This window comes from Microtus oregoni, unplaced genomic scaffold (genome assembly GCF_018167655.1).
Source record: "Microtus oregoni isolate MIOR12 unplaced genomic scaffold, Mior012 000052F_ref0000163, whole genome shotgun sequence".
Lineage (NCBI taxonomy): Eukaryota > Metazoa > Chordata > Mammalia > Rodentia > Cricetidae > Microtus > Microtus oregoni.
In genome coordinates, this window is record NW_024543828.1 from 12,070,141 (window position 1) to 12,084,432 (window position 14,292).

Below are 14,292 nucleotides of genomic sequence, written 5' to 3' on the forward strand. Positions count from 1 at the left end.
ATCATTCCATTGGCAACCTTAAGCCCTTTGCCACGTGAGACACGTACACGCTCACAGCTTCCAGGGATGTTGGTGTGGGCCTTTCTGGTGGGCAATATTCCACAGCAATGTGAAGGACCACGATACCACCTCACCATCTCATTCTCATGCTTAGCCCACCACTGTGAAGCGCTTATTTAATCTGCTGCATTCTCCTTTAGGCTCAAACCATGGCTTAAGCAACTCTGTGCTGTGTTTCCCCTGCCCCTAGCCTGGCTCAAATCTCAGCGCAGATGAGACACTAATGGTCTGTTGACTGCAAGTTAGAATTTAAAACACTGGTTGGCCAAGGTCGTTAAATATCAAACTCCTGGCTCCTCTTAGAAAATGGAACTTGGTTGAGTTTTTCAAAGTGTTAAAAAAAAAACAATTTTGTAGCACACCCAGGGGGTCTAATTGCCATTATCTTCCCTTCTCACACAAAAACAGCCCTGAAATGGGGGCAGGGGAGGGCGACTTTCATTAGCTGACAGGAGTCTTCCAGATTTTTCAGATGGAAAAACAGTTCATATAATTTTTTGCCTGAGCCACGTGGGAACACAGCTGTATAGGAGAGTCAAGTAAACAACAAAAGCAAGCAGTACAGCCTCGTGACTCCCAGAGCGCCCGAGAATCGACTACCTCTCAAGCAAGTTTTGTAGGTTTAGTATCTAAATGCACAGGGAACCGCTTCAGTTCCAACAGAACAGGTGAATTTAAACCTCATTTCCAAGAAGCACTCGGACTGCCTTCAGTATATCTTTTCCTGTCACGACAAAAGAAATGACTTCCAGGTTAAGCTTTGTCCCTGAAAAGGAACCCAGTACCTACTCGACAGCACTGGCAGCTAGCTGAATGTGGAGGGCAGGATTTTTAAAGCTACAACCATAATGTGGGTTCATAGTTTAAAAAAACACTATTTGGGTTACCAGAAAATAGACTCATAGACTTGAGGCTTCATCCGTGACAGCAGCGGCTAAGGCAACTGTGGCAGTGTGCCGAAGAAAGCAGCCTGGAGGAGGTGCAGTCTATGAAGTGTTTTCCGTATCATAATCAAATAGCGCCTCATCAGCAAAACCATACAGAAGGTCCAACCTCAGTCAGCCTTCTTTAACGTACATCACTTCATGTGAGCCTCTAATAGGGCTGGCGAGTCTGCAGCTGAAATCACAGTCCTCCACCTACCACAGTGCCTGGCATACGGTAATAGCTCCCCAAATGCTCCGAGCCTCTCAGCTGACATTTTATAAAGCAGGCTCAGAGATTCACACAGCTTTCTGAAAGTGGCAAGCAGGGCTAGGACTCTGCCTTCCTATTACTTACTGCTTCTTCTATTCTACTATATCAATCTGCCAGCTGAATCAAGGACAAGAAGACAGTTTTTCCTGTCAACGAACTTGCGCTGAGCATGCGCTCTGAAGCAGCCATCTACCTCTCATTCTCTACCTGCATCAGGGCTTTGCTTGTTGGTCTGAGACAGGAGGGTCTCACATACCGCAAGCTGGCTCTAAAAGTGCTGTGTAGCTAAGGCTGGAGTTTGGTTTATGAACCCACAGACTGCTGACTGTTTCAACTTCTCCCTGCCTCTTCCTCTCTCGCCCCCTCTCCTCACACCGCTTAGCCTCTGTCCCATTTCTTGCTGGCCAATTCTCCACCCTTTCATTATTTCATGTATGTGCATTTATGGTTTGCTTTCCCTGGAGCAGGGCGCCTTTGGTCCAGTCTGCCTGCTGATTGTTAGGAGGGGTTGATGCAGCCACAGAAACTAAGCAAGCCAGGGTGGTCTCGGCTGGAGGGAAGATAGTAAGAGAATAGGGTTGTTTAGCCTGGGCACACAAAAGCTCTGAAAAGACATTATCAGTTGTTTTCAAAGGCTTTTAAGGTGACATACAGGAGAGGGTCGTCTTACCCTGGGTGGGAGGGAGGAAGTGGCAGGGGGCACATTTTGGTTCAGGGCACTCATTATAATGACTAACACTGGAACTAGGATTCTGTCCTCGCGGCTTTGGAAGTGCTGCGAGAGGAGCTCTATTTTGTTCCGTGCTGAATTGTAGAGCACAGTGCATGTTTTGTCACTCAACAGACACCCGACTAAAGGAATGTCACTTCACTCTGCTTGGAATGGTCCTCATCACGTCACTCAGTTGGCCCTCGACTGACTCTTGAGATCTAAACTTAAACATCCCTTTATCAGAAAAGTCAGCCTCAACCCCTGTATCAGCAGATTACAGGGCCCTGCTAGCACCCCAGGGAGGGTTCTTACATGTCGGTCATGGCTTTCATGACTACTGTGTTTGAAGTTATTACTTGAAATCAATATGCCCCCACTAGAAATCAAGCAGTCCTTCTTCCATAAGTGATTCCCAAGGCCCACCAAGAGATGACTGACAACATCTTGCGTACAGTATGCGGAGCAGAGCTGAGATTGCGGTACAGTTGTCTGCTGCTAGCCCCACTGTATGTGGCTCAAAGGATGAGCTCAGATCCCTTGAACAGCAAGGAGAGAGAATGAAAAGGCTCGGTTAAGTCACGTAACTGGTCAACGTCACACTCAGTAGCAGGGCCTGAGATAAAAAAAAAAAGCCCAGGCTTTTAAAACACTAGCCCACCTTCTGTGACTCCAAAGCCATTGTTCTCAATCACGTACTCTGGCATGAAAGATAGGCCCTTGGAAAAGGCTAAGAGATAGTGGAAGGGAGTGGAAGGCAGAGCTGCTAATCAACCAGCCTCCCTCACTTAGGACAAGACACAGGAGGGGCCCTCGGCGATGGGTGTCAGGATGTTCCCACCACAGAGACTCATGTAAGGCAGCCAACAAGACAGGAAATGCAGGCTGGAGCTGAGACTTCATCTCTTACCCTGGTCTGATGGCCAGCAGGTGGTGGGCAGCAGGCTTGAAGTCTACAACTCCTGTCTCATCTTCAGGCTGGACTTAGTTTAGTACGGAGTCCGTGCCTAGAGTCAGTAGTGGTTAACAAACTGGACTTTTGATGTTAGGTGTGGTGGTACATGCCTGTAATCACATCTCTCAGGAGGCTGAGATAGGAGGTTCATTTGTTTCAAAGGCAGCCTGACCTTTACGGTTAGATTTTGTCTCAAAAACAAAACAACAGAATCCGGACCTTTGGAATCAGGCTGAGGATTTGAGTCATAGCTCTGTGGGTTACCAGTCATATCAACTTTGCACTTCTGTCTCAACAGAAAACAGAGGGTATGCTACGTCATAAAATTAAAACAATCAAAATACCTTGTAAACACATTATGTGTACCCAAGAGGGACTCAAAAAACACAACTATTATTAACATTTCCGGTTTATTTACAAGCCTCATCCTGGACCATCTTGATAAGTATTTCCTGTGGAGAATTTTGCAATTAATTCAAGAACATCTATTCTATTCTACCACTAATCAGAACGAAGGTGCCTGCTCAAATCTAATAAAGGGTTTTGTGTGGTGAGAAAAACAAATTGATTCGAGGCACGGACCTTGGGTGTGGGTGTCTCACCTGTGCCTTCAGTGAGTGAGCAATGAGTAAGGAAGCTGGAGTGTAGCAATAGCAACAGCAATGTAGCTGAACTGAGAGCATGATTTGTACCATTAGCAAGACAGACAAGCCTACTGTTAGCAAACTCTGTGATGGCTATTCTTGCTTGTCAACTTGACCATATCTGGTATTAACTAAAACCCAAGAGGGATTTTTTTTCTTAAATCATTTGAAGTGATTTCTACTTCAGATTTTTGAGGTGGGAAGGTCTACCTTTAACCTGGGCCACACCTTCTGTTGGCAGCCTATATAAAGGACATGGAAGAAGGAAGCACTCTCTTCTTGGCTGCTTGTTCTCGCTGGTAAGTCCATTCCTTCAGTGGCAATAGAGCCCACTTCTTCAGGATAACAGTGTATACTGAAGACCAGATGAACCATCCAGCTTCATGGACTGAACAATTACTGGACTCTTGGACCTTCCATGGGCAGACAGCCATTGTTGGAATAGCTGGACCACAGCCTTACAGCAATCTAATAAATCCCATATACATACACATATACACATATATGCATATATATATATAAAGCCATTCCAATAAATCTCACATATATTACTATATACATGGGATTTACTAGAATGTATATGTGTGTGTATATATGTATAGTAAAGTTGTTGTCAGATGGCTATTCTTGGTTGCCAACTTGACTACATCTGGAATTAATTAACTAAAACCACAGGCTAAGCATTATCTGTGAGGGTTTTTTTTCTTAATTAAATCGTATGAATTCTCTAAGTTTTGTTTCTCTAGGGAACCCTGACTAATCCAAATGCTAACCCACACAACATCTTCTGTACAAAGAGAAACGCACCTTTCATGTGAAGGACGATTGATGTGGCTGTGCTCTGCTCTGCAGGCAAACTTGGAATTGCCTTTCTGCAACTGCCCCACCTGCAGTACAATGCAACTATTTTCACCACATTCCGCTACTGCACTAACAGCCTACAAATCAATATAATGGAACTTGATGGTCTTGAGCAGTATTTCTTAAATGGTCCGATTGTGACCACGAGCAAACACATTCAGCCTTATACTCTGCCACCTCATAAGTTAGGTACTGTCAAGTTGCTTTTTAAAACTCCAGTCCTCTCCCTTTTCCAGTATGTATATAGGTAGAAAAAGAAATGAAGTCAGCATTCCTTATGTCTCTCTAGAATAAGCTGGGACTCAAATAACAGCGAGTGGTTATTTGCAAGGCTATAATTTTTTTAATGACAGATTTTCCTAAAAGAAACCACTATAACATCTTTCCAAGTACTCCAAGGGAAAACAAAAAGCACATAAAGATTAGAAGTCTAGTACTTTAACAGCACACTGCCAAACACAGACCAGGATAAATGCCAAGAGATCTTAAAAAATAACTCTGAAAGATGCAATGTTCAAGTCAATCAAACATGTAGGTTTCACAAACAACAGAAAAATAGGTCCAAGAGAGCAATTCACTCATGCATGATGGTTCCTCAGACTGTACTTCATCAAAGTTCATTCAGGTCTTTAATTCCAACGGCTATCTTAACAGAGGTGCTTTTCTTGTTGCATGGAGATGTGTACACAGACAAGAGAGGGAAAAATCTTCCAGATGAAGACGTAAGCACAAGCTTGGTTCCCCTTTGATAAAGTACTGAAGGCAGATTTAGTGGACTCGAGCGTTATCAGGTTCCTTAATGAGAAGTCTTATGCATGCGGAAAGAGACAGGTTACATAATTTTTCATGCTCAGTATTTATAGCCATTTTTATAATGTGGGCTCAGTAACCTGATAGAATAAAAAGATAGTAGTTAAATTACTGTATACCCTTTTACAACTTGAATAACTGTGTGGGTCAATGATGCTGACATTCAACCCCCCCCCCAACATACATTAACAAGAAATTATTTACTGCACGGAGAGCCACACATCATATAAAATGTACACGTCACAGGAGGAGTCCTGCATAGCAGGAAAGTCACTACCACTACATAACACATGGCCACGAGTCAAGGCTGCCACGAAGGGTACAGCAATAGAATTCCTTTAAAAGCTCCAGGAGTGTTTACAATGGCACAGAACCCTTAGAGGGAGTAAGTGCATGTTTTGTTTGGAAGGGCATTTTTCAGTGGAAAATTTGAATGTCATAGAAGTAATTAATTTTCTAATTGGATTAGATTTAAGGCAATGCTACTCAGACCTGGGGGGGGGATCCACAAAATTTGTATTTTTTTTCTCCTGAATCACAAACAGGTCAGAATCAGCATCAAGAAGTATTCCCCTTCCAAGTGTTCAATGTACCTTTAGGTATTTGCAGCATTACAAAATAGAAACCATTTTCATACTATGAATATGAAATAAAAAGCTGTTCTGTGCTCTTCCTTGAAAACCATCAAAAAATAACACATGGCAGCTTAGGCATCTAATATTAAAAAGTCACATGATAATGAAGACAACTACACCCACTTTACACAAAGACACCGCAGAGTACTGTGTTTCTCTTACAGCTGCCTTTGGTGTAGTACAGAACATGAATTAACTTCTAACACCAACTACTGACTAACAAGTGACCACTACACATTGTAAGTTTAAAAATTTTTCCATTTTGCTCCTGATTGGCTGCTGAAGAGCAGCGTTTTAAGTTGATATAAAAAACTTGTGATGACAAGGCTTACTATACACACAACAATATTGAAGCAGCAATTACATTTTCTATTTTGAGTTATCTGGTATAGAATATTTACATATTTGGGAAGAGAGACCTCCAACACCATCTTATGCCCCGTGTCCACTTGCTCCAGTGCCCCCAAATCTGAAACAAGTGCCCTGAACTATATACACCTATACTTTGGCTAAGCCAGCTGGATGCAATTCCTATGATCTTGGTGTGAAAGAAAAGAAATAAGGTCTTGGAGGTCATTTGTAGCCTTCTTTCTCAGAGCATCGACGTACTGTAGTGAAGAAATCTGTTCTTTTACATCAATTGGGGAAAAACAGCCCCCACACTTCAGTCCCCAACCTGAATGGGGTGAGATCAAAATGCCATCAGCTCCTTGCACCACAAAGGGCCACCAGAGAAAAGGGAAAGAAAAAAGTCATGACAAAGGCAGCAGCAATCAACAAAAGTTCTCCAACAAAGGAACCTCTCCTCCTTAGGTTCCCGAGGGAATAAGAGCTCCCCCCTTCCCTCCCCCTCCCCTCCCCCTTCCTTGCCACACACAAATTAATTCACATCACAAGAACTTAGTACTCCAGTTAAGTGTCAGATAAATATAAGAAAGGGTCAATCTGTCACTTTTTATACTTTAACTGAAACATAAAACTAACAGAACACACAACATTACTGTGGAAATAACTTTCTAAAACAGATCTGGCCAATGTAGCAAAACTTAAAGAGAACTGACAATCTGCCTTCTACAGAGTATTTATATTCTTCTATGCCATATAAATAGCATTTATATAGCTTACACATTCAGAGACATGCACTAGGACTTGTAGGTAGTACACATTTCTTCACAATCACATGTGCAAAGTTTATAAACCACTAAGTGAGTATTAGAAAGTTTAGGCTGGACTGTGTCTTGTATCATCTAATGAATTTAACGCAGGTTCAGAATCATCCATCGGAAGAACCAGGCGTGTTCCATGAATGACTAGTTCGTGGTCCCCAAATGTAAGCTCCCGATCCAAGGCATCTTCAGAATTGTTGCCCATAAATCTCCTTGGGGCACTGGCTGTTGCGGAGTCAGTGTTCACAGTAGAATCCCCATATGTCAAACTGATATCACCATCATTGAGAATAAGGTCGGAGTCATCATCTTTCAATTGCTCCTGGTTCTAAATGCAAACAATAGAAAGTTTAAGAGTAGTTAAACAATACAAGAATCAAAGCCAGGCAAGGTGGTAAGATAAGCCTGCTCTTCAGAGAATCATTTCCAAAAGGAGACAATCTGACAACCCTCTACCTAAAATGCCTCGGTGGTAGCCCAGCGCACTCTGTATAAAATTCTAAGTCCTACCCTTGAATAAAAGACAGTGTTACTTGTTGCTCTCGGCTTCCTCTCCCATAACAGCTGCGCCCCCACTCCAGCAGCCTCTTGCCCTGCAGGGTGGACTGAAGCACTGACAAGCTATCCCACTGTCTTTCTCTTACCTCCCAGCAATCAGGCACGCTGTCCCCTCTGTCCCCTCCGAGTCACCAGTCCCCTCTCCTGACTTTCCCCTGGCAGTCTCCTGTGATTTTTCTGCTCTAGACTAGCTGTCCATCCCATGTGCTCCCACAGTGTCTGGGTCTTGCCCTTTGTTTGCAAGTAGCACTCGCTTTTGCACATTATCAGCTTGCCCTCATGGATCTTAAAAGTCTGGGACCTGGGAGCAGGGGAACAGACAAATGAGGCTATGATACAAGACTAAGCACTTCTTATTCCAGCCACACAACACATTACGGCACATGGGGACACATGGAAACTTGCACTACATAGCTGTTTTCCGGGTTCATTAGCTTTTGTTCTAATGGAAAAGAAGTTTCCAAAACAGTATACCTAATACAATTCTATAAAATGGGGAGGTCAATAATATATAGTCCATTTGGCAAAGAAAAGAACATATATGCAGGTATAGAAACATCTAGAATGTCATTCAATATAAGCACTCTATAATGGAGCTACTGGCAAATTTGTTTCTCTGTTTGTGTTTCTGGTTATCAGAAATTTACTATTGCTAGAAATTTCCTTAAATGCTCAGAGATTAAAATAAAAAAAGGTCAATTGAAAAAATAAGTCTATAGACACCCATCAGCTGAAATCACTTCCTGTCTAATATTTAACTAGTAACAACAAACCTAACTAGTGTCTGCCATTTAGTTAAAACAGCTTTGTGGCTCCTTTGCAGGTCAGTGGGGGCTCTTTAGCACTTTCTAATCAATGTTTTCTTTTAAGTTTGAGGTCTTGAAGAAATGTAAAAGGCACATTCCTTTTGATCTAGTAATATCCCCTTAAAATCAATTCTACATACTTAGAATTTCTAACATTGAATAAACTTATATGCAAAAGCTTATTGAAAACCACCGCCACCATAAGTGCTGTTTGTAATAGCATAAATAGCACAGGGACACACTCACAGAGAAATGACACCAAGAGGTGATGAAGGCACAGACCAGGGTTAAGCATCTAAACGTCAAGGAATGCCAGAGATTGACAGCAAAGCATCAGATGCTAAGAAAGAGGCCTGTAGGGAAGCAGTCCTGTCTCTATCTTAACCTCAGACTTCTAGCCTCAGAACTGTAAAATACATCACTTTGTCTGTCACAGCAGCCCCAGGAAACTCATAGGGTGATGTGTTGTATTGGCATATACCACAGGGCACATACTTGTTTCCTTTTTGTTTGTGGGTTTTTAATGGTGGTTGGAGACAAGTTTTTGTTTGTTGACTTATTTGTTATTGTTGAGATGGAGTCTCAATTTAGCCCAAGCTAATAGCTAACTTGCTATGTATGTATCTGAGGATGAGCTTGGACTCCTGGTTCTAGAAACTGCCTCCACCTCTCAAGAGATGGGATCATGAATATGTGCCATCACACCTGGGACACCACACACACACACACACGCACGCACGCACACACACACCACACAGAGTTGTGGACCTTTGGGCTATAGATAATGTAAGTTATTGAGTCTCTGGAGTCTGAGAGCCAAGCCTCTGCCTGAACCAACACCACTACTATGAAGAGTCATGTGGTACAATGGGAAAGACCCATACTTGGGCTACACAGGAGGGAGTCAAAGCAGCACAGAGTGTTCTCTCTACACTACTAGCACTATCTGTCAAATGTACAGTGACTTCAAACACAGCTACCGGCCCAGGCGCCACACTTACACTGCCTACTATTCCTCAACGCCCCATGGAATCTGCTCTGAGAAACACAATCAGCTGCAAGGTCTGTACTGCTGCATGGCAGCTTCCCACTAACGCAGGGTTCTGAGTGTTACATTAACGCAGCCCAAACTGGTGGGCATTGTAATAGGGAAGACCAGTCAATGCCATTAAGTGTTTACATTTTAGAATCCAGACTAGTTAGCACGACTTTCACTTTCTTCTTGGTTTAAAATTTACCAAATCATCAATCATGTTAGTAGATAAAGGGAAAATATATGGAATCTAGGTTCTGTCTAGCTGTGTCTATGCCTTCCAGCTACATGGACCAGACATGGATACACTCCCCTAAAACCCCAAAGTTATAGATACTAAATCACAGAGCATCTTTTGTATTTAACAGATATCAAAACTGTCCAGCAAAGCACAGTGTGATATGGCATACCATTTCACTATGATTTTCTTTCTGTGGGAGGAAAAGCTCCATAATACCATATTTTTTAGTTTAAATAAATGTAATGACATCTAAAAAAAATTGTTTGAGAATCCTTTCAACTGAACTGTGACGAGCCTAATGAAGACATAGAAACATACACACCCACGGCTGAAGTCAGGCCACATACTGCAAATAAATTAAAATAATGAAAACAGGATGACCTACTAAAATCATCTGCTGTAGGATAAGGAATTAGTCTATTTTCAAAAGGTGTTAGTGCTATTTACATATTTCGGTGTATTTTCTACTTGAAGAAAATATACTTTCATTCCCTCTCATAGATTTTATACCTCAAAGAACAAGAAATCCAACCAAAATAAAATAAAATCCAGAAATTTAACCTACAGAACAGCCAAACTGAACTTGCTAAAGAATTTGATTTGTGCATAAAAAGCACTTACTCTGGAGCAAGGTAGGGCATGCCTGTAATCCCAGTTTGAGGCCAGCCTGGCCTGTATAGCTAGAACCTGCCTCAAGACAACAGCAGTAAGTAAATAAAACAAATGCCACTTACTTCATATGCTTGGGGGCTGGTGAGGCACCTGGCGATGGGCCCACAGCAGGCTGGGAGAGTGGTAGTGAGAGGAGGCCCACTGTGGGTCAGCAGGGGCTTCAGATAGCTGCGCAGGCACGGTTAAGGGATTCTTTACATACTGAAGAGAATGAGGAACTTGTTACAGAGGTGTTGGGGAGCGAACCCAGGGCCTTGCAGGGCTATGCAAGTGCTGTATTTGCTCCTAAACTACACCTCAGCCCCAAATAGTCCCCTTTAAAATGAGCACTGCCACAGCACGCCGACCTCTTCAGAGGCCGACAAAGGGCTTTCCACGTGCAAGCTCATCTTACTGCCATACATAGTACAGCAGTGACAGCAAAGAGAGCTTTTCACTATCTTCATTTCACAGACACGGACACAGACACACAGAGAGCTCACACAATTAAGGAAATGGGGACATATCTGCTAGCCGATACTAGTCTGACGTTTACTCGTGAGTCTGTTGCATGACATCCCATTGCTTTTCTGCTTTTAGAGCCTGAAGAAACAAAAATTCATCCTGAGTTTGGTACTAAATAAAATTAAAGTGAAAGTAAAGAACGATGGTGTTCAGAGGGAAGAATAAAAACTGCAGTAGCATATACTGATAAACTGGCTTGGATCATTTATTATGGATTCTGATGAATCTGAATGCTCTAGGTTGAATTTCTGTATCATGCTGCTTCACTTCCTATGAAGCTCAAAGGAGGTGAAAGAGGAAAGAAAACAAAATCCCAAGACTTACAAAACAACAACAAACAATGTGTAATAAACTCCTATAGCATAGATCCTCATTTCATCAGATTTGGTAATTCAGGGTAATTGTTAGAAAAAAGAGGAAAACACAGGGAAAAGAATGGAGAAAGGACATTATCAAATGAGATCCTGGGGCATGTAGCTTAGGGGTGGAGCACTTGCCTAGCATGCTTTAGGCCCTGGGGGAAATCTGCAAACCACACGAAAGTTATTAGCTAGACAGTGGTGCACAGCTGTGATCCCAAAGCTTGGAGGAATATGAACTCAAGGACATACACGGCTACACAGCAAGTTCACCTCAAAAACAATTTTAAAGACCAAGGTTTGAAGCTAGCAAGATGGCTCAGAGGGTGAAGGCACTGCCGAGTCTACAAGCTGAGTCCCAGCCCCAGGCTCCACAGGGTAAGAGAGAACCGACTTCTGCAGTTTGTTCACTATCTCCAGAGCACATTCCTTCTCCTGACAGCCATACACACACGATACATATAAAAATAAATCCTTAAAGGACACCATTCAAACGTGCCTATATTAATAATGTCTATGTAAAGATTAAAGCTCCCTCTATAAACACACTCTGCCTACACAAAGCCACTAACAACAGAAATGATATATTCTTTGAATGCTGATATAAAAATGGCCAAGGCTCTGTTACTTAGTAGTAAGTACTGAACAGGGACTTGTTATATCAAATTACCAACCAATCTGCCAAAAGAAAATTCTAAAGAGCCCTGTGCCTATTAGAGAAATAAAGAAAAGGCTGGGCATGAGGAAACATGCTTGTATGCCCAGCACTCAGGAGGCAGACACAGGAAGATCATAAGTTTGAGGCTAGGCAGGCACAGGAGGATCCTAAGTTTAAGGCTAGCCTGGGATAACTAGGGAGGCTTTTAACAACAAAACAAGGACTGAGGCAGAATGCTTCTCTAGTATGCACAATGCCCTAAACCCGAACCCCAGCTCACTGAATTATGGTTATGCAGAGCCTTCTGGATAAATTTCACAGATGTCAGTGAAAGAACAAAGACACAAAAAGAATAAATGTAATCTATTTAAATAAAAATCCAAACCAGCTATACCTAATTCAAGCTGATGGCACTCGGAATCAGGGTCACTCCTCTGTAGGACATGCTAGGGAGGGTGGCACTGACCCAAGAGAGCACAGGGCACCTTCTACTATGCTATAAATACACAAATATGTGCATGGATAGTAGGTACACAGGGATAGATGGCCACAATTCATTAAATTGTATTCTTAAGATTCACACATGTCATTGCATTTAAATTATAACTCTATTGTAACAAGGTGGCTAAATAAAGGAACTAAAATCTATACTGATGGATAATTAATTCTATCAGGGCTCTGGGCACTAAAATGACTAGAATTTAGTTTTTGGTGTTTATTCCTACAAGATTATACAGGAAACTAAGTTCTTTTTATAAACTGGAATCATTGAAATTATTTTGTGAATGTAGAAAATGTACGTTTTATTCTAGAAAACTAAAAAATGTTAAATAGGAGGAATGAAAAACCCCCAAGAGATATGGGAATGGCATACATCCAAGATGCTGGTAATGGAGCCAAAAGTAATGACATAATCTTTAAGCTATTTAAAAAACCCCGGCCTTCACTCCCTAATGGGAGCCTTAATGCCACAGATATGCTTGGATTTTTGTATGTACATGGTAATTTAATTTGAAGTACTTACAGAAACGGAGGTGAAAATCTAGTAAACAGAATATAGTAAGCAGTGGCTTCTAATCATGAGGGCAAGAGTACTTTTCCTAAACATACAAGGTTTTTTTTTTTATCACAAAGGCATTCTGAAAAGAGAATATTTGGTCTTGAGAAAGGCTGAGGAAGAAAAGACATTCTGCCCTTAACTCAGAGGAGAAAGGCAGCTTCTAGAGAAGTGCATTTCATCTCGTGCTTTCCCCTAAGGCTTCCTTCCACCCTAGCAAGTACAGTGACAAGCAAGGAATATCTCCCACAGAATTCTCCAAATCATCTCAAGGACATCAAATACTAAAGTTTACTCAACAAATAAACCAATATCTAAAAAATTAGCTATGTCATTTAGGCTCTGGATTTCTCTCCGTACAGTCAGTTGTTACTGTAACCAGTGCCTACTGGTTCCCTGGGTTTGCAAAGGAATTCATTGGTGGGAATGTATTTCTACACTTATGGAGAGAGCCAGGTTTTATATTATGCTTCAGGAAGGCAAAAGAGCTGTTCCGGGGCTGCAGCTGTAGCTGAGTAGCTCAGTACATGCTTAGCATGTATAAGTTGGCGGGTTCGTCCCTAGCATTTCCCCACACAGACACTCACAGGTGCACCCATGCTCGCACTGAATCGTTTCACTAAGCTGTGCTTATCCACGCCTGGACCAGCATCTTTTATCATTAAGGATACTTATGATCAAAGTTGTACCACATCCGAAAGAGCCAGGCACTCTCTGCTTTGGTAGTTCTCCTTTCATTTTCAGGAACACCCTGCAGACAGATGATACATAAATCAATCCCACAGATGCAGACAGGTTTATTTAGAGCCATTCCTTCGTAGAATCAGAAATAGAGCCTTCACCAAAGATAGCGTCCAACATGGGTAACATTAGCCATTCGGTGGCTTGTGTAGGAAACTGCAATGTTTTTCTAAGCATCTCTGACTCAGGCAGCTTACTAATTGATGATTATATCGCCACTTAAAAATCAACATGGAGTCAATTCAAGAAAAGGAGGCCATGAATTTGAAAAGGAGAACAAGGACGGGATATAAGGGAGAGGCCAGAGGGAGAATGAAACAGGGAAATAATATGTAATTATAATTTCAAAAAATATAAAAAAATCAATGTGGCGGCCTAAGGAGATGTCTCTGTGACAAAAGTACTTGCCATGCAAGCATGAAGACCCAAGTTCGAATTCTCAAAACCTACATGAAGCCAGGCATAGCAACACTTCTCTGTAACCCCAATGCTAATAACAGTGAGATAGGATGTGAAGACAGGAAAATTTCTGGAAGCTCATGGACCAGTAAGCCTGGTGTGCATAGCAATCAACGTCAAAGAGATCCTATTTTACTATACTCAAGGCTGGACTCTGACCATATGTA

General features: G+C 42.0%; 1 protein-coding gene across 1 annotated transcript in view; it reads right to left on the reverse strand.

Annotated features, from left to right (window-relative positions):
* Positions 1 to 6,498: 6,498 nt before the first annotated feature.
* LOC121437511 (sodium/hydrogen exchanger 6-like) overlaps positions 6,499 to 14,292 on the reverse strand; it is a 57,249-nt gene continuing 49,455 nt past the window's right edge. Inside the window, exons 14-16 of the mRNA XM_041637371.1 lie at positions 13,597 to 13,676; positions 10,410 to 10,515; positions 6,499 to 7,365 (exon numbers count right to left, since the gene is read on the reverse strand). Of these exons, the coding sequence (XP_041493305.1) occupies positions 7,093 to 7,365; positions 10,410 to 10,515; positions 13,597 to 13,676 (459 nt within the window). The 3' untranslated portion in view covers positions 6,499 to 7,092. The remainder of the gene's footprint in view (positions 7,366 to 10,409; positions 10,516 to 13,596; positions 13,677 to 14,292) is intronic.